General features: G+C 40.8%; 1 protein-coding gene and 1 pseudogene across 14 annotated transcripts in view; one reads left to right on the forward strand and one right to left on the reverse strand.

Annotated features, from left to right (window-relative positions):
* Window positions 1-20,661, forward strand: part of MYO9A (myosin IXA) — a 384,919-nt gene that overhangs the window by 285,571 nt on the left and 78,687 nt on the right. For all 14 annotated transcript variants that reach the window (XM_045587331.1, XM_045587314.1, XM_045587304.1 and 11 more), the window contains 2 exons: window positions 5,306-5,418; window positions 13,853-13,995. In XM_045587331.1, the coding sequence (XP_045443287.1) occupies window positions 5,306-5,418; window positions 13,853-13,995 (256 nt within the window). The remainder of the gene's footprint in view (window positions 1-5,305; window positions 5,419-13,852; window positions 13,996-20,661) is intronic.
* LOC118706016 lies at window positions 3,024-4,344 on the reverse strand (annotated as a pseudogene).

The raw sequence follows: 20,661 nt of genomic DNA on the forward strand, positions 1-20,661 counted from the left end.
GATAGTCCAAATTTCCCCAGGCTCTCCTGGAACTGGAGTTCAGTGCAGTCCGAACTGGGGTTCCCTGCAGTCAGGAGTTTCTGACTCCCTTCCTTTAGGGAGAGCTAGCGGCAACCTTAGCAATAAGTCTTTTCTGTGCAAATTCGTGGGTGTGCGTCTCCAGACCCCTGCCCACCATGGCTTCTTCAAGTCTCCAAGTCTCTATGTGCCTTTCTACCTGACAGTCCAGACTCCCCAAGTATGAGCCTGGGTCCATGGGGTTTTGCCCGGAACTAGGGTTCAGTGCAGTTAGGGGCTTCCTTCCCTCTCCCCCAGAGAAAACCAGCCAGGCACTCAGCCACCCTTCCTCTCTGCGCACGTGCCTCTGTGCCTCAGTCCTTTGCAGCTCCTCTGATTCTCTGTGAGCTTTTCTCTTTCCTTCTGGTTGTAGAATTTCCACTCATCCAGCTTTCCTGTGATTCTGGATGATGTCTGGTCTGTCTTTTAGTTGTAGTTTTGAAATTGTTGTGCGAGGCAGCAGTTTAGGTGTTTACCTATGCTGCCATCTTGGTTTTTCCTCAGCTGTGTCTAATTTACTACTTTTTAACCAATTATTCTTCAGTAATTTTTAATGTGTAATCTTCTTTAATTCTCATTTACTGTAACCCAACTATTGATGAGTTACTGTACTCTCTACTTTCCTTCTCCCTTCTACTCTTGTTTCTTAGATTTCTGCTTTGTCAGAACATGTAATTTTCCATATTATTCTTTTTCCCTAGTCCCCATCCTTGTTTTTTGCCAGAGATATACTATTAAATATATTGAATGATAACATTAAATGTTTTGCTGAAGTTTCCTGACTTATTTCTTGTTTGGATGATGGTCTTCTCTAGTAAATTACTCATGAAGGGCTCATAGATGCAGAATTCCTTGAGTTGTTTTTACAAGCTTGATATTTGAAGGGACATCTTTGCCATATAAAATATCTTTGATTCATACTTTCCCTGAGTTTAAAAAAAATAATGTTTCATTGTTTACTTGCTTATTTATTTTTGATAAGCCTATTGCCAGTAAAATTTTCTTGCCCTTATAAGTTATTTGATTTTTTTACTTGGAGGCTTTCAGAATTTTTTCTTTATATTTAAAGTTTCTGATATGTCTTCAAGTTGATCATTGTAGATCAGTTACTCCATATACCTGCAGAACTCTGTCAATATTTAAATTCTGGTTTTGCCTTATTTATGAACAGTTTTGATGGATTATTGTTTTAAATTTCTGTTGTTTTCCTTGTTTAGGAATTCCAGTTATTATAAACAAGTTATTTTCTTATTTTCCTGTCTTCCATTTCAGCCACTTTCTCTTGACCCTTTTTTCCTTATTTCTTTATATCACCTTATATTCTTTACTAGAGGTCTGGTGCACAAAATTAATGCATGGGTAGGGTCACTAGACCTGGTCGGCGATTGGGGCCTTCTGGCTGCTCTCCAGGGACTTCCTTCCCTGGCTGCTAGCTGGGGCCTTCCTTCCCTGGCTGCCACTTGCCAGCCAGGGCCTTCCTTTATTCTGCACCTCCCTCATAGTGAGCGATCAAACTCCCAGTCTCCTGGTCAAACTCCCAAGGGGACAATTTGCATATTAGGCTTTCACATATATAGATTATCCTCTTGCCTTTTTTAGGTCCCTTTATATTTTCATTTGTACCTTTTCCCCTTAGTCATCTTACAAGTTAGTCTTTATTGCATTATGTTTTTATTTATTTTCTGAATTCATTCAACATGTTTTTTAATTTTTACAGGTATTTCATACATGTGAGGATATGTAATTTTTTAAAAATTTCTTTATAACCTCATTCCCCCATTTCCATCCCTCCTCCCTCCCCAATTATCTCCCACCCCCCTGTTGTCCTTGACCACTGGTTAGACTCATATGTATGCACACAAGTCCTTTGGTTGATCTCTCCCTTTTATCCCCACCCTCCCCCTGAGGTCCAACAGTCTGATCCATGCCTCCTTGTCTCTGGGTCTGTTCTTGTTCATCAGTCTATGTTGTTCATCATTTCCCCTAGATGAGTGAGACCATGTCTTACTGGAAATATGTAATTCATTTTTAAATTAGTTTTCTGCTTTGAGCTAGGTATTTGCTTTTTGTTTTTTGTTTATTTTTTGTTTTTTCAGGGGAAAGGGCAGTGGAGAGTGGAGTTAACCAACTGAGTTGTTTTGGTTTGAATTTTGGTTTTCTTACTGTAGCTTGTGTAGATTTTGTACGTTTCAACTTATTAGTTTTGTACATTTGGAGTAGTTTTAAAGACCATGTTCAAGTGGTTCCTCTTCTGCCAATGTAGCAAAGTTTAGTTTCTTTTCTACACAGCCTTTTTGAGTTTTTTATTGTGATGGCAAAGACATTGTGTTTCTGGTATTATTATTCTTCTATTTTATGTTACTGGATTATAAAATTTAAAAAGCATATATATATATATATATATGTATATATATATATATATACATATATATATATATATATATATATACATATATATATATATATATATTATTGATTTTGTACAGACAGGAAGGGCGAGAGATAGAGAGCTAGAAACATCGATGAGAGAGAGTCATCGATCAGCTGCTTCTTGCACACCCCCTACTGGGGATATGCCCACAACTAAGGTTCATGCCCTTGACTGGAATTGAACCCAGGACCCTTCAGTCCCCAAGTCGATATCCATTGTGCCAAACCGGCTTCGGCCTAAAAAGCATATATTTTTATTGAATTCAGAGAGGAAGTGAGAGGGAGAGAGAGATAGAAACATTAATGATAATGAGAGAGAATCATTGATTGACTACCTCCAGCACGCCCCATACTGGGGATCAAGCCTGCAACCTGGGCATAAGCCCTGATCAGGAATTGAACCATGACCCTCAAGTTCAACCACTGAGCCATGCTGGCCAAGCACTGGATTATAAATTTTCACCTTCTGCTGTGTTTCCTTTTTAATGCCTAATTTCTAAAAGGCACCCCTTTCTTCCTTTTTTTTTCTTTCTCCAAACAGGTTTTATTATACACAGAGAGGATGGGGCTCAGTCCTTCTTGGCTGCTGCCTTCCTCATGGCTGCAACGACATTGCTCAGCTCCTCTCTCCTCCTCTTGGCACAGATGTGTGTCCCACCCTTTTCTTGATGAACTTCAGGGCCCTCTTGTCCTTAGAGACCTTGAGCAACTCCATGGCATGCCACTCAGAGGGGGCAAAGCCTACACACCTCTCAGATCATGTCCCACATAAACTTATTTTGCTTGGTGAGTTATCCACAGTGGTGCTTGCTCATGTTCTTGGTGTGGTCCTTGTTGAGGCCCCTGGCTATGGGCTAGCACAAAGCCTTGGCTGCTGCTCCTCAATGGCTTCCTATCTGCCTCCCTTTTTTAATTTTTTATTTATTTATTTATTTATTTATTTTTATCATCTTTTACCTCAGAAAAAGGGCAGTGGAAAGTGGAGTTAACCAATAATGCCTCTAAAAATAAGCCATTTTGAATCATGTGCCATTTTATGTTTTTTCCCTTTAGTCAGTCCTCTAACTACCAGTACTTGATAACATTTGTGTTAGTATTTTTGTTTTCGTTCTTAGTATATAGTTTACCTATTTGCATGCCTAGTTATTTATTACTGGATGCCTGACTTTGTGAATTTTGTCTTGTTGGATATTTATATTTGATTAATATTTTTGAGCCTGTTAAATTTCAGTAATATTCTAAAACTTTGTTCTGGAAGCATCTATACCTTTTAGGTTTTCCTTTTAAGGTTTGCTAGGCTCACTCTGTTGAATGCTGGAAATTTGTCAAGAGAGTAGATTTCAGGTGCTCTCATCAGCAAAGAAAAAATAAAGTAACTGTGTGAAGGAGATATGTTAATTAACTAGACTGTAGTAGTCATTTTACTACTTATATGTAAGTAAAATTCATACAGCTTAAACACACAATTTTATTAAATAAAATAAAATAAAATTTTGTTAGACTCAAGCAGAGCAGTACTTAGGCTAGACTATTGAGGCATTGTTCTTGATTATTGAGGCAAGATACTCAGTATACTTTACTCAATGCCCTGGGAATCATAAAGTTGTATACTCTGATTCTTGGGCACAGGCACTGTTACTGGCCTTTTGTGAGGGATGAGCACTATTACCTTTAATCCTTATAGGTGGCCTTTTCCTGGTCTTGGGCAGTTTTCTGACACAGAGGTGTTGATTAGTACTCAGCTAAATATTCAATGTGTAAACTCTGAAGATCTCCAAAGTTCTTTCTCTGTACATCCTTTTCTCTCCAAGCTCCTGACTTTTGGTCACCTTTGTCTCTCTGGACTTTTAGCTTCATGTGTTCAACTCATGAGAGTCTGCCAAGTTTCACCTGGATTCTTCCTCTCTGTAGCAGCTGAAAACAACCTTAAGTCACTAAGCTGAGACAGTTGTAGGACACACTTCCTTTCCTTTCTCTTCTCTCAAGGATAACTGTCCATCATCTTGATAAGTGCTGTTTTCATGTTGTTTTGTATGGATTTCTGTTTGTGGTTATTTCAGCAAAAGGATAAAATGGGTCCCTCTTACTCCATCTTTGCCAGAAGCAGAAGTTTGTTCTTTAAATTTTAACAACTCAAGATAGTTTTTGTTGTTAAGGCCATAGTCAAGAAGACAAAAAGGTTAAGGAAAATATATTTTAACTATAGAAAAATTAAATATTAGGAAATGACTTGAATAGGTAACAGGAAATTCACTTCTTTAAAAAGTTATATTGTAAACAAAAGACACGGGAATTGCAAATTAAAATTCAGGTCCCAATTGGATAGCCATATAAATTGTTCATAATTTAAACTATTGGTGGTAATAATGATTTTTTTATTCTTTGCTCCTCTGTTTTCTCTTTTCTTTCTGTGTACTTGCTCTTTTAAATCCTTTACTGGATATAATAATAATCTTTAATAGCAAGTTAAGCCATAAAAATGAGCTATGAAAGACTGTACTTAGCATCTTATATTTGTCAGGTCCTGGATCTTTTGTCAGTATCTTTAGATGGTTTAACTTTTTTCTTATCGTTCCACTTGACATTTTTTGTTAAACTGTTAGAGAACTTGAGCTGGTAGGTTCTATTTAGCATTTTCATTGACCCAAGTTTTCTTTACTTCAGATTACGCCAGGCAGAGTTCTAATAGGTTCTCTTATGTCAGTAAATCTCTGTATAATCTTAATGTATTTTTGTATGTTTTTAATAGGTATAATTCTCAAAAAATTATATAACCTGAGTTTCAGTTTAAAGTCTTCCACTTATGTAATTATTACAGACATCACAACGATTTTCTGCGGTTGATGAAGAAACAAAGCTTCATAAGACTATGTCTCAAGGAGAAATTACGAAGTTGGCAGTGAGAGAGAAGTCTTCAGATTTGGATATAAGGTATAAAATATACACTGAAAGTTAATAGAGATAATATAATTTATTTCCTAGTTGACTATACGGTAGTTAAATACTTAGCTTCTTTTCAAAAGCATAATTGACAGAACAATTAGTTTTGAAATTTAGCTATTTTCAACAAGTATTAAGTACCTACTGTGTGACAAGCACATAATAGTTCAGATATATAATATGAGCTTTATCTTTCTAAGTGTGAATTAAGCAAAGTCTTTAAATCATTATATGACTTGTGATATTTTTGTTGTTGTAAAAAAAGAGATTAGACCAGATGAGATTAAAAATATTTTTCAGTTTTGGACTTAGATTTTATTCTGAGTTAAGTGATTTACAAATGGAACTGGAAAAATATTTTGGGAAATAATTATGTTCTCTTTAAGAGAGTATGTAGAAATTTTATTTGTAATAAATATATTTGGGAGTTGAAGAAAATGAAAACCTAGTGCACTATTAGAAATGCAGATTGTTGCAACCACTATGGAAAGCAGTGTGGATGTTCCTCAAAAAATTAAAAATGGAACTGCCTTATGACCCAGTGATTATCCTGTGAAGAAACCTGAAACACTAATTTGAAAGAATATATGCATGCATATGTTCAATCAGTGTTATTTACAATAGCCAAGATATGGAAGCAACCCAAGTGCCCCTCAGAAAATAAGTGGATAAAAGAGCTGTGGTCCATTTATACAATGAAATACTGCTTGGCCATAAGAAACAAGTGTTACCTTTTGCAACAGAATGAATGGACTTAGAGGGTATTATGCTAAGTGAAAAAGCCAGTCAGAGAAAGACAAATACCATATGATTCCACTTACATGTGGAATATAATGGAACAAAATAAGCAACAAATAAAAAAGAAATGGACTCATAGAAGCAAGAACGGACTAATAGTTGTCAGAAGGGAAGGGAGTTGGGGGACTTGGTGAAAAAGGTGAAGAGATTGAGAATTACAACAATGGAAATATAATCAGTAACATTGTAATAACTGTATGGTGCCTGTTGGATATTTGGGGCAGCAGGCAAATCATTTTGTAGTTATGTGCTTTTCTAGCCACTTTGCAGTGTATCTGGAGCTAGTGCAGAATGATATTGGGCATGGATTGTGTTGAGGGGGAGAAATTAAAAGAAAAAGAGCCGAAACTAGTTTGGCTCAGTGGATAGAGTGTCGGTCTGCAGACTGAAAGGTCCCAGGTTTGATTCCGGTCAAGGGCATGTACATTGGTTGTGGGCACATCCCCGGTAGGGGGTGTGCAGGAGGCAGCTGGTCAATGTTTCTCTCTCATCGACTTTTCTAGCTCTCTATTCTTCTCCCTCTCTGTGGGAAATCAATAAAATATATTTTTTAAATAAAAATTAAAAATTAAATTAAAAAAATAAAAGAAAAAGAAAAACACCAAATTTATAATAAAAAACACAATTTTATAGTATCTTAATTGACAATGAAGAAATCATTACAGGAAAAGAAGACATTTTAAAGTAATTTTACATTTATTTTAAAAAATGAACTTGAAGTACAAATAAAATTGACTTATTTCAAGAAAAACATTTACTACCAAAACTTACTCTGGAAAATATTTAAAGGAAAAATTAACCAGACTAAATAAATAAATATCTTGGTTCTTTATTCTATCTAATAAAATAGTAATATGCAAATAGACCATCACTCCAACATGCAAGATGGCTGCCCCCATGGGGACACAGATGGCCGCCACAAGATGACCAGCAAGGGAGGGCAGTGGGGGGGACCAGGCCTGTAAGGGAGGGCAGTTGGGGGAGATCAGCCTGCAGGGAGGGCAATTAGGGGTGACCAAGCTGGCAGAGGAGGGAAGTTGGGGAAGAGTGAGTCTGTAGTGAAGGGCAGTAGCGGGGGACCCATGCCTGTAGGGAAGAGCATTTAGTGGGGACCAGGCCTGCAAGGGAGGCAAGTTGGTAGTGACCAGGCCTTCAGGGGAGGGCAGTTAGGGGTGATCAGGCCTTCAGGGGAGGGCAGTTTGGGGTGACGAGGCCTGCAGGGGAGGGCAGTTAGGGGCAATAAGGCTGGCAGGGGAGCACTTAGGCATCAATCAGGCTGGCAGGGAAGTGGTTAGGGGGGTTATCAGGCTGGCAGGCAGAAGCGGTTAGGGACAATCAGGAAGGCAGGCAGGCAAGCAGTTGGGAGCCAGCAGTTCTGGATTGTGGTATGGATATCTGACTGCCCGTTTGATGATGACGGGCAGCCAGACATCTCTCGAAGGGTCCCAGATTGGAGAGGGTGCAGTCTGGGCTGAGGGACACACCACCACCCCTGCACGAATTTCGAGCACCGGGCCTCGAGTTGTATTATATAAGGTAGTCGGGCCCTCAATGAACACTTGAAAATCACATTGAAATCTATCTGGTTCATAACACTATTAAAGAGCAATTCCTTAATGATTATAGAGGCATAAGCCAGATAACCCAAACCCAGAGCAATTTATCCTAGAGATAAATTTTGGCAAACTAGAAAGAACATATAGCTGGAGATAGCAGATTAAGTATACAAATTTAATTTCCACTTTCTCCTTCAAAATTACTAAAATGATAAAACCTATACAGGACCAAAAAGACGAAAACAACAATAGGAAAACAGCACAAGACAACAATAATAAAACTGCGGTATCCAAAAAGTAAACAGTCTAGCTGGCATGGCTCAGTGGTTAAGCGTTAATCTATGAAGTGAGACCACATGCCTGGGTTGTGGGCTCCTTCCTCAGTGTGGAGCATACAGGAGGCAGTCGATCAATGATTCTCTCTCATCATTGATATCTCTATCTCTCCCTTCCTCTCTGAAATAAATAAAAAAGTAAAAATAAATTTTAAATACTGGTAGTCCTCAGGTTACGTCAGACTCAACATGTCATTTTGTGGTTATGCTGCCATCTCCCATTTATTTATTTATTTTTAAAAAGTTCCGTCTTTTCGACATATGTACATATGTGCTTTATGTTTTTTATTATTTATTTACCACAAGTAAATGTCAGGAATTGTTATCTTTTAAATTTTTTTTACTGTTTCACTTCATTACTGCTGTTTATGTGCTCCATGTGAGTGACGTAGATACTTATGTAGGTGAGTTCCAACTTATAGCGATAATCGTGTTACATCACACCGTAGGAACAGATCTCTAATGTAACCCGAGGATCTATATGAGATGGCCGGTGTGGCTCAGTTGGTTAGGTGTCTCTTATGCACCAAAAGATTGCCAGTTCGATTCCCAATCAGGCCACATGCCCAGGTTGTGAGCTTGATCCCTAGTAGGGGCTCTATAGGAGACAACTGATTAATGTTTCATTCTCATCTCTATCTTCCTCTCCCATTTTCCTTCTTCTCTCTGAAAATCTAAGAAAATATGAGAATGTTGAATCCTAAACCAACTGAGTAAAGCTGAGAAAGAAGCATCAGGTTGACTGTTCTTCCCCAATCCTAACAGAAAACAGGAGATTTATTCCCTAGAAAGAATAAACAAAAGATCTCTGCACTTGGAGATTACCAGACTTTTGAAGATTGGGGTATATATTTGGCACAGATTATTTTAATGACTATTTACATACTGATTATATTGCCCAGCTTTTTTTCTTGACTCAGCTTCTGACATTTCATGTACCTTCTAAGCAGATGGTTTAGAGTCTTTGGGACTTTTTGTCCAACCTTCTAGCAAAGGCATAGAGATATTTGTAAAAGGGCTCTCCCTACAAAACATAACCACAAGATTCACCCTATTTTTAAAATATATATATTTTTATTGATTTCAGAGAGGAAGAGAGAGAGAAACATCAATAATGAGAGAAAATCATTGATCAGAATCCTTTTGCACACATCCCTACTGGGGATCGAGTCTGTAACCTGGGCATATGCCTTTGATTGGAATTGAACCCGTGACTCTTTGGTCCACAGGCCAACACCCTACCCACTGAGCCAAACCAGCTAAGGCTTGTTTTTTGCCCTATTTTTTTATTACTAGACATTTGAGGGAACATCTTAAATAAACCCAAAATAATACATAAAATACAACTTGGAAGAAATAAACCATAGGGGAGGAGGAGGAATTCAAGACAGACAAGTACAATTTATTTTTTTGACAAGTAAAATCATCAATAGACTTGTATTAGTAAATACGACTACATTTGTGAAATGGGACAGAGTGCATGAAAAAGAAACATTCATAATGAAAAGAGCTTTTGAAAATTATAATAGTATAAAGAAACAACTCTGACATGTTAGAAAAATAAGGCCATATCTCAGAAAGTTGAGCAAATAGGCAAAGAGATGGAAGAGACAAGAAAAAATGAGAAAATTAGAGGAGCTGTTCAGCAGATTCACTGACCCACTTATAGGAGCTCTGGAAAGATAGACCAAAGAAAATGGAGGGGATGAAATCATTAATAAAGTAACTCAAATAAATTTTATAGAACTGAAGGGCAAGAATTTCTAGATATAAAGAGCCCAACATAATTGGCTGAAAATAGGCCCATACCAAAAGATACCCTATATAATAAAAGCCTAGGTGGCATTGTTCCACATCGTCAAAGATATCTGCCACAAGATGGCTGCTGTCATGTCATCACAGATGGCCACCACAAGATGGCTGGAGCAAACAGGCCTCCAGGGAGGGGGCGAGATTAGGCCAGCATGGGAGGGCAGTTGGGGGACAATCAGGCTGGCAGGTAAAAGCAGTTAGGGGCAATTAGCAGGCATTTAGGCAGGTGAGTGGTTAGGAGCCAGCAGTCCTGGATTGTGAGAGGGATGTCTGACTGCCTGTGGGATTGGGTCTAAACGGCAGTCAGACATACCCCAGGGGTCCCAAATTGGAGAGGGTGCAGGCTGGCTGAGGGACACCTCCCCATGCATGAATTTCAGGCCTCATGTCCTAATATATAAAAACCCAGGGTCTATAACGATTGACCAAAGGCTCGACTGAACAGTATAAGTCAGTCCTTCAGTCAGTACTGGGTTGCCAGGGCAATTCAGCACTGACTGCTGAGGGGGCTGCAGATCAGGCCCAGAGAGAGAGCCAAAGAGGGTCTGATTCTTAGCCTCCATGGCAGCTGTTAATGACTCACTGCTTTTCTCTTTTTCTTTAGGCTTCGCCAGCAGCCATGCCTCTGTTTCTCTCTGGGCCTCTGCGGGGGCTGCTGATCAGCCCCCCCTCTCTGATCAGGCCCAGAGATGCTGACTGGCATAGAAACCAGCCAATCAGAACCAAATCTAAATGAACTATGAGGAGCCAATGGCTGCCTGCCTAGTAGGCCGAGCTTTTGATTCTGGCTGGCATAGAAACACACCAGTCAGAACCACATTGGCCAGCAGGGGAGAGCAGTTGGGGTGAGATCAGGCCGGTAGGGTAGGGCAGTTGGGGGCAACTAGGCTGGCAGGGGAGGGCAGTTAGGGGTGATCAGGCAGGCAGAGCCAATTGGGTGGGGAGATCAGGCTGGCAAGGGTGGGCAATCAGGGGTGATCAGGCAGGCAGGCAGAGGCAGTTAGGGGTGAGCAGTTAGTAGCCAGTGGTTCCAGATTGCGAGAGGGATGTCTGACTGCTGGTTTAGGCCCTGATCTGCCCATTCCCCTTCCTCCCACCGGTCAACTTCCTGGGGCTCCTTCCCCTGGCCAGCCTTGCCCCGATTGGCCCCATTTTCTGGCCAGGTCTTGGTACCCCATCTGTGCATGAATTCGTGCACCAGGCCTCTACTATCATTATAAAACAACTAGAGGGGGGCGTCCTTCAGCCTGGCCTTCCCCCTCACAGTCTGGGAAGCCTCAGGGGCAGAAGGCAACCTGGTGATCAGGGAAAGGTGACACCCCATCACACTTCTGGTGCTGCCACTCCCAGCAGTACAATACTTAACCAACCCTGGTTACCTGAACCTCGGGTGGCCCTGGGCAGCAGGGCTGCCATCATCTGAGGCTTGCCTGTATCTCTGGCAGCCCTTGTTGGATGGGCAGTCTCCATCTGAGGTTTGCCTGTGCCTTGGGCCGGCCCTGGGTGGCTAGGGGGCTGAGGGGACTGGGGAACTCCAGAGGCAAGCATGCAGAGAAGCTGGGCTCGCCTGGGGGCGGGCCCAGCCTTGCCATACACCTGTCCAGTTGCTGGGACTGGACACTGCCATCTTGTGGCTGTGGGTACCACCATATTTGAGGGTGTGGCAGTCAATTAGCATATTCCCTCATTGGCTGTGGGTGCCATCATCTTTGAGGGCGGGAGAGTCAATTAGCATATTGGCTGTGGGTGCTGCCATCTTTGTGATAGCGTGAGGGTCAGTTAGCATATAGCATATTCCTCTTTTATTAGATAGGCTAAGCAACAAAAGTACTGTCTATTATATCTGTGAAAGTAGCTTTTCAATTGATGTTATACAGCAAGCTCTGAGGGAAACCATATCAGAGAGACTCAGGAGAGAATTTTCAAGAACTTGAAACTTGATGGAGTAGCTACTATGTTTGAAAATGTTGAGAGGAGATATACACAAATAGGGAACTATGGAGAAAAGTAAGCAAGTATAGACAACATTTAACTCTAGAAAAAAATAGGTTATGCAGGGAACTACATGTTTTAGTCATGAGTATTATTTATATAATAAAAATAGTGAAAATTAACTACTAAAAGAAAATACTATATATTGATCTAAAATTATGATATGATTCTTTTGGGGTTACATTTGTGTTTGTGGAAAGTGTAGAAAAGATGTGATGGAACATGCTTAATTATCACCTGTGGCTATGAATATGATAGCAATGTAAGTACAATAAATATTGAAAGAATCAGTTAAATTAATTCAAAAGCATTGTTTTCAGCGAGTAGAAAAGGAATGAGAATGGCAGAAGGATGCTATCGTTTGTAATAAGCCTTGTAGAAAATTTCTCCTTATGCTATATGGACATATAAGTTAGTAAGAAACTTTATATATTAGTGGAAAGGATTATTTGCTTTTGTAAGTAGGCCCTGACCATTCCTGTTACTAGGTTGGATTTTAATATCAAAAACCCACTTCCCCACATCATGGGTACAAGACAACTCAAACAAGTCTTTTGCAGTGAGAGGGCAGCTGCTGTCAGCCAAGTCTTTCTTTTACCTGGGCCCCGATTTGAGCTGGGCATGGGAAGCTAAGCAGCCATGGGGGCAGAAGACCTCCCTCAGAAGGGTTTAGGGTTCAGGCCCCTGCAAGGTTTGGGGGTTGAAGATCTGTGCCCCACCTCTGTTGACCCCCAAGTTCTCTCTGCGACTGTGCCTGTCTTAGGTTGTTTCTTCCCTGAGGAATCTTACCTGTCTCTGGCTAACCATCCATCCTCCGGGGCCAAGCAGGGTGATGTGAGGTTCAGTTCTTTCTCTTTGATAGTCTATGCCGCAATGACCTCCATGCCCAGCACCTGCCTTGTGATCCCCTCATCTGCTGGCGAGGCCCTGGCACTGATCACATATCGTGGGTCAAAAAAATTTTTTATTAACTCAGTGAATATATGAAGGAACAAACTAATGTACAAATAAGTCTCCTCAGATGGGGTTAGGATAATTGATATGTAGTCAGTAAATGTAAGCTGTTGTTATTATCTCAAGATATTGCCTTGGTTTATGTGATAAAAAAAGTATGTAAGCACGAAGAATGAGGCATTATAGCATAGGAGGTATGATTTGCAACTTTGTCACTCACTAGCTGTGCACCCTTGGGAAAAGTACTTACTGGTTAAGCTTTCAGTTTTTCACCTGTAAAGTGGTTATAATAGTTTGAAAGTAAGCTTGTTGTAGTAATTTTAAAAAGTAATCCTATTCAAGCACTTAGTACTGTGTCTGGAGCAAGATAAGTGGTGGCTTTTGTTATTAATATTGATGACTAACATTTAATGAGTAACATTAAAACCTTTGTTACATAATGGCAAGAGGAAAGATTCAAAATTGTATCTGTATCATGATTACAAGATGTGAAAATGGATATGCATATGTATAAATACTGGGAAGAAATTACCTCCCAAAATGTAAACTAATATGTTTTAGAGTAATGGCATATCAGTAATTTTTTTTAAAAGTATTTTTGTTTTTATTATGGTATCTGTACACTAAATCCTAGCTAGAAGACAAGAATGAAGAGATAACCAGTGTAAGAATTAGAAAACCTGATTTGAATCCTTGTTTCATTACTTTGTAGCCATTTATTTTAGGAAATTATTTAATGTCTAGGTCTTATTATTGCTGTATTCTAGGTGAGGAAAATACTTATCTTTCAGATAAAATTTAAATGTGAAATTAAAAGTTAAGTATGATTAAATTTACATGTGAATATTAAATGAACTAAGCTTAAAATGGTTACAAATATTATTCCTGGAACTGGCTGATTTCCATTTTTGCCTTTTTGTGTGTGTGTGTGTGTTTCATTTGTTTTTTGTTTGTTTGTTTGTTTGTTTTTCTAAATAGACCTCAAAGAGCGAGGATGAGATTCTGGGCCAAAGGGAAACAAGGGGAGAAGAAGATCACTACAATAAAACCTGCCACCCAGTTGGAGGTTTTACCGCTCTTGACTGGCTCAGATATGATTCCAGTGCATCAGTTTCCAGATGGTAAAAATAGACAAAGGGTGGAGATTGTCTTCATAATTACTATTGGCTCTTTTTGAAAGTTTGCTGTTTTTCTAATTATTGTAATGTCAATCCTGTTGGCTATATTTCCTGAGATAGGACCAGAATTATGAAATCCTTCCTTAACTAAAAGATAACTATAAAAATACATTGTACCTATAATAGAAGTTCAAAGAAATGTGGTACAAAATGGTGAAGCAACAACTACTTTAAGAATGGCTGAATCTTTGATTAGCCTCATTTTTTTAAAGTGTTAAAATTTAGTCCTCATACACTCACAAATAGGTATTATAAGTAAAAATAACGGCAGCTCATATTTGAGCACTTACTATGTATAAAGCACTGTACTAAGCATGTATACATTAAATCAGTTGATCCTCACAACTTTTGAGGTAATATGATTATTATTCCTAATTTACAGATGAGAAAACAGGTACAGGGAAGTTATTATATACATACTAGAGGTCTGGTGCATGAAATTAATGCATGGCGGGGGAGGGTGTCCCTCAGCCTAGCCTGCACCTTTTCCAATCTTAGACCCCTTGAGGGATGTCTGACTGCCCGTTTAGGCCTGATCCCGTATCGGGCCTAAATGGGCAGTCGGACATCCCTCTCATAATCCAGGACTACTGGCTCCCAGCTGATCACTTGCTTGCCTGATCAGTGCCTAAATGCTCCCCTGCCAGCCAAATTGCCCCTAAATGCCCTCCCCTGCTGGTCTAGTCACCCCTAACTGTCCTCCCCTGCAGGCCTGGTCACCCCCAACTTCCCTCCTCTGCCAGCCTGATTGTTCCCAGTTGCCTTCCCCCCCTGGCCTTGTCCCTCCCAACTGCCCTCCCCTACAGGCCTGGTCCCCCCAAACTGCCTTCCTCTATGGGCCTTGTCACCCCTAACTGCCTCCCCTGCTTGCCCAGTCACCCCCAAACTGCCTTCCCCTGCAGGCCTGGTCAACCCTAACTGCCCGCTCCTGTTTGCCTGGTAATCCCTAACTGCCCTTCCCTTTTGGCCTGATCGCCCCCAAACTTCCCTCCCCTGCAAGCCTGGTTCCCACCTACTGCCCTCCCCTGCAGGCCTGGGTACCTCCAACTGTCCTCCCTTGCAATCCTGATTGCCCCCAACTACCCTCCCTTGCAGGCCTGGTCCCTCCCAACTACTCTCCTTCCTGCCTGCCATCTTGTGGCAGCTATCTTGTGTCCACATGGGGGAGCCATCTTTGATGACATGGGAGCGGCCATCTTGTGTGACAGTCAATTTGCATATTACTCTTTTAGTAGATAGGACAGTACCGTATTTTTTGGACCATAAGACGCACTTTTTTCCCCCCAGAAGTGGGGGGGAAAAGTCCCTGCGTCTTATGGTCCAAATATAGCCTACACATATACTTAAAAAAAAAAGTTTTTTTACTTGCCCGGCTGTGTGGTCTCTGTGTGCTTGCCCGGCTCTAAAATGGTTCTAAATGTTGCTGTTTACTTTACAGGGTTGATTACATGTGTTTATGACTGTGATGTTGAGTTTTAATGCACATAAAATATTTTAGGACACTATTTGTTTCAGAATCTTTTTTTCTTCATTTCCCTTCTCTAAAAACTGGTGCGTCTTATGATCTGGAGCGTCTTATGGTCCGTAAAATACGGTAATTGGCAAATCTGAAATTTGAATCTAGGCAGTCTAGCTCCAGAGTCCACATTCTTAAACACAATGGTACATATTAAGTAACTACCATATGTCAGTGCCTGGAACTTTATAATGGTAGCTGTTATTTTAACTTTTTGGACGTTAGTCATAACATATTTGAAAGTACCCAACAGTTCATCTTTTGAGAACACTGGCTTTTTTTAATGCTAGAATTATTAACTCTCTAAGGATTTCAATAATCCCTCTATTAGATTACTCCATTCTTCCCTTGCTTAAGCATGTTTTCAATTACTATATATAAAGAGATGAGCTATCCTCAGTAGGGGTGTACATTGTAGATGAATATGCACTGGATGAAATACCACTATTTAATAGAATGGAAAGAGGTCCTAGGAAGAAAGTTATTATCTCTTAAAGAAAGATACAATAGAAACAATTACAATAAATAAACAAAACTTCTAATTTCTATGATAAAGGGACAAGGAGGAAAGATCATTAAGTTCAGCATAGGGCCCTAGCTGGTTTGACTTAGTAGATAAGAGTGTCAGCCTGCAGATCAAAAGGACCTGGCTTTAATTCTGATAAAGGGCATGTTCCTTGGTTGCAGGCTTCTCCCAGGCCAGGTCAGGGCATGTGCAGGAGGCAACCAATCGATATGTTTCTGTCTTTCCTTCTCTCTCCCACACTCTAAAGATCAATGGAAAAATATTCTCAGGTGAATATTAACAAAAACTTCCACAGAGTCCACTGTGTGTCAGACAAAATGATAAGGATAAAACCAACAGTGAATACTACAAGTTTAGTTTGGAAGATTAGGAATTTCTTTCCATTACATTACTAACAGGAACAGTTTCATATATCTTATCTAGTTTACAGTAATCATTCTAAATTTTTCATTTTTCACAGTTATTTTCTCTATTACTAATTCCCAAACTCTTTAGTTGGAGCATATATTATTAGTAGTCTTTATTATGTATTTGCTCCATAGGGATATGTGTATAAAATTTAAGATTGTAGCTTTTTATTTTGAATACTAGAGGCCCGCTGCACGAAATTCATGCAAGAGGCTTGGCCCCTGTCGTCGTGGTGGCTGCCTCTGCCTCGGCCACTGCCACCGCGGCTTCATTCAGAAGGGCATCTGGAAGGATGTCTGGTCTAATTAGCATATTATGCTTTTATTATTATAGATATTTTTATTGATTTAAGAGAGGATAGCAGAGGGAGAGAGAAATAGGAACACCAAGGATGAGAGAGAATCATTGATTGGCTACCTACTGCATGCCCCACGCTGGGAATGGAGGCCACAACCTGAGTATGTGCCCTGACTGGGAATTGAACTGTGACTTCCTAGTTCATAGGTCAACACTCAACCACTGAGTCATGATGACCAGGCAAGATTGTAGCTTTTTAAATATCTTTGGGTAGTAATTTATTAAGGTAGCTCTTGTTTTGTTTTGTTTTTGTTTTGTTTTTTTTCCCCTTCTTTTTCTACATCTATTTTTTTAATTTAAATAAATCTTTATTGTTCATATTATTAAAAATGTTCCTCACTTTTTCCCCTCCATTGCAAGAGGCTTGGCCCCTGTCGTCGTGGTGGCTGCCTCTGCCTCGGCCACTGCCACCGCGGCTTCATTCAGAAGGGCATGGTTCCCACCCCACCCTCTGCCCTTTCCCCACCCCCCATTGTCCTCATCCATAGGTTCACAGTTTATGTTCAGTCTCTTCCCGCACCCCCCACTCCCCCTTTCCCCGAGAATCATCAGTTCACTCCCCTTCCACACCTCTGATTCTATTATATTCACCAGTTAATATTGTTCATCAGATTTTTTTTTTAAATATATTTTATTGATTTTCTTACAGAGAGGAAGGGAGAGAGATAGAGTGCCAGAAACATCGATGAGAGAGAAACATCGGCCAGCTGCCTCCTGCACACCCCCTACCGGGGATGTGCCCGCAACCAATGTACATGCCCTTGGCCGGAATCGAACCTGGGACCCTTCAGTCCGCAGACCGACGCTCTACCGCTGAGCCAAACTGGTTTCGGCTGTTCATCAGATTTTTTAATTCCCTTGGTTTTTAGAGTCACTTGTTGATAGTTACATTGTTCATAATGTTTATCTTTATTTTCTTCCTCTTCCTAAAGAACTCCCTTCAGGAATTCATATAATTCTGGTTTGGCAGTGATGAACTCCTTTATTTATTTTTTTATTTGTGAAGTCTTTATCTGGCCTTTGATTCTGAGTGATAGCTTTGCTGGGTAGAGTATTTTTGGCTGTTAGGTTCTTGCTATTCATCACCTTGAATATTTCTTGCCATTCCCATCTGGCCTGCATGGTTTCTGTTGAGAAATCAGCTGACAATCATACAGGTGCTCCTTTATAGTTAACTACCTGCTTTTCTCTTGCTGCTTTTAATATTCTCTCTTTGTCTTTTGCTCTTGGCATTTTAATTATGATGTGTCTTGGATTTCTTTTGTATGGGGTTCTGTACGCTTCCTGGACTTGTAAGTCTATTTCTTTCATCAGGTGGGGGAAGTTTTCTGTCACTATTTCTTGCAGTATGTTTTTGGTATCTTGCTCTCTCTCTCTTCTTCTGGGACCCCCATAATTCTGATGTTGGTTCGCTTGAAGTTGTCCCAGAGGTTTCTTACATTATCTTCAACTTTATGGATTCTCTTGTCTTCTTGCTTCTGCGGAGGAGTATCTTCTGGCTCTTTCTGTTCCAAATCTTTTACTTGATTCTTGTGATCTTCCATTCTGTTTTTAGGACTCTGTATAATATTTTTTGTTTCAGCCAATGTTTTCTTTATTTCTAGTTGATTCTTTTTTATTTCTAGTTGATCCCTTTTCATATCCTCATAGGTCTCGTTTATTTTATCAGCCTTTTCTAGGAAATTCTTGAAAAACCTATATGGTTTTGAACTCTATATCCAGTCACTTTTGTCCTCCATTTTTTTTGTTTGTGATCTGTTTTCTTGTCTTCAGCATTTTTGCAGATTCCCTGGGTTGGTAGGGTGGCTTTGTGTTCTAAGGTGTCCTATATGGTTCAGTGGGTCAGCCTCCCAGTTACCTGAGGTGGTCACTCTTGGTGCACCCCTTTGTGGACTGTGTGTACAGCCTTGTTGTAGTTAAGTCTTAATTGTTGTTGGTATCACTGGGAGAAACTGACATCCAGGCCAATTTGTTGTGAGGATCAGCTGTGTCTGTGCCGGAAGACAGCCTTATTCGACTAGACTTGGAAAATTGCAAAAGCCTCTGTGTTCAGCTTGGATGGGGCAGAGTTTCAGGGTGGAGCCTACAGCCTTGGCTTCCTGTCAGCCCCGCCCTTTGAGGTTCCTGAGTCTGTGGTCCTCATGTCCTTTGGTACTCAGCTGCTTTAGTACTCCCTGCAAGAACCTCTGAGAGAAAGGTGCCCTCGAGTTTCAGCCACTACCAGACAGTCTAGTCTCTCCCTCAATGAGCCCAGAACTGAGGTTCAGTGCAGTTGGAAGTAGAGTTGGAAGTGGGGCTCAGCACAGTCCAGAGCTTTTGTCTCCTTTCCACTAGGGCAATCTAGCAGCACAGTCAACAGTCCATCCTCTGTGTGCAATGTGCACGATTCCTGGGCTCTGCCTTTCACAGCTCCCCTGAGTTTCCGCCTTACAGCCTAGAATCCCTCTGTATGAACCTGGGTCCCCAGGGTCTCGCTCAGAACTGGGGTTCAGTGCAGTCAGAACTGGGGTTCAGCACAGTCCGGAGCTTTTATCTCCTTCCTGCTAGGGAACTCCAGCCAGGCACTCAGCTGCCCCGTCTTCTCCCCTCGTGTGCACTGTGTCTACGTATCTTGGGCTTTTACAGCTCCTCTTATTTTCCTTCTGGTTTTCTCTTTCCTTCTAGTTCTAGAATTGCCAGTCAGTCGACTTTCCTGTAGTTCTGGATAATGTCCATTTTGTATTTTAGTTGTTTTTTTTTTAAATTGTTGTGTGAGGCTGCAGTTTGGCATTTACCTATGCTGCCATCTTGGTTTCTCCTCAAGGTAGCTCTTGTTTTTAATGTGAAATAGGGTTATAAACTTACTTTAGTATTTATTATTTCTTTTATTATAAAAAAGATAATTGACTTTACTAAATGAAATAATTATATATCTAGGTTATATAATAGAATTAAAATTAGTTGATACCAATTTGAATAAACTCGCATCCTATATCTTTGTAATTTTTATCCTAGCATCATATTTGAGATTAGGTTAGTCACACTTCTTTCGCCTGAGGTGGAATTAGCATTTTTTCCCCCAGCATCAGAATGAGCTTTTTTGTTGTTGTTAATCCTCACCCAAGGATATATTTTTCCCAGTTATTTTTAGAGAGAGTGGAAGGGAGGGGGAAAGACAGAGTGAGAGAAACATCTATGAAAAAAAGACACATTAATTGGTTGCCTCCTGCATATACCCCAACTGGGGTCAGGGTAAGAGCCTGAAACTGAGGTAAGTGCCCTTGATTAGAATCAAAACCATGACCTCTCAGTTCGTGGGTCAATGCTCTAACCATTGAGCAACTGGCCAGGGCCAGAATTAGCTTTTAGATGGGATGAGGATATATCATTGGAAAGAGGGTAAGGTGAATACATGTGGGGAAAGGCTGCGTAGGGCAACCAGGTCGGCAGGGGGGTTAGTGAGGGAAGACCAAATGACTGAACAGCAGGCTGCGCAGGTTGACCAGGCCAACAGGGGGGTTAGTGAGGGACGACCAAATAACTGAACAGCAGGTTGTGTGGGGCAACCAGGCTTGCAGGGGGAGGGCAGTGAGAGGAGACCAGGTCGGTGAGAGGAGGGCAGGTAAGGGCGACCAGCTTGGCAATGGGGCAGTTCGGGGCAGCCAGGCCAGCAGGATGGACAGTAAGGGGCAACTAGGCCAGCAGGGGGAGGGAAGGGAGACAATTGGGGGCAACCAGGCCAGTTGGGGGGCAGTAAGGTGAGGAAGTCGGACATCCCCCGAGGGATCCCAGATTGGAGAGGGTGCATACTGGGCTGAGGGAA

Source organism: Pipistrellus kuhlii, unplaced genomic scaffold (genome assembly GCF_014108245.1).
Source record: "Pipistrellus kuhlii isolate mPipKuh1 unplaced genomic scaffold, mPipKuh1.p scaffold_m20_p_1, whole genome shotgun sequence".
NCBI lineage: Eukaryota > Metazoa > Chordata > Mammalia > Chiroptera > Vespertilionidae > Pipistrellus > Pipistrellus kuhlii.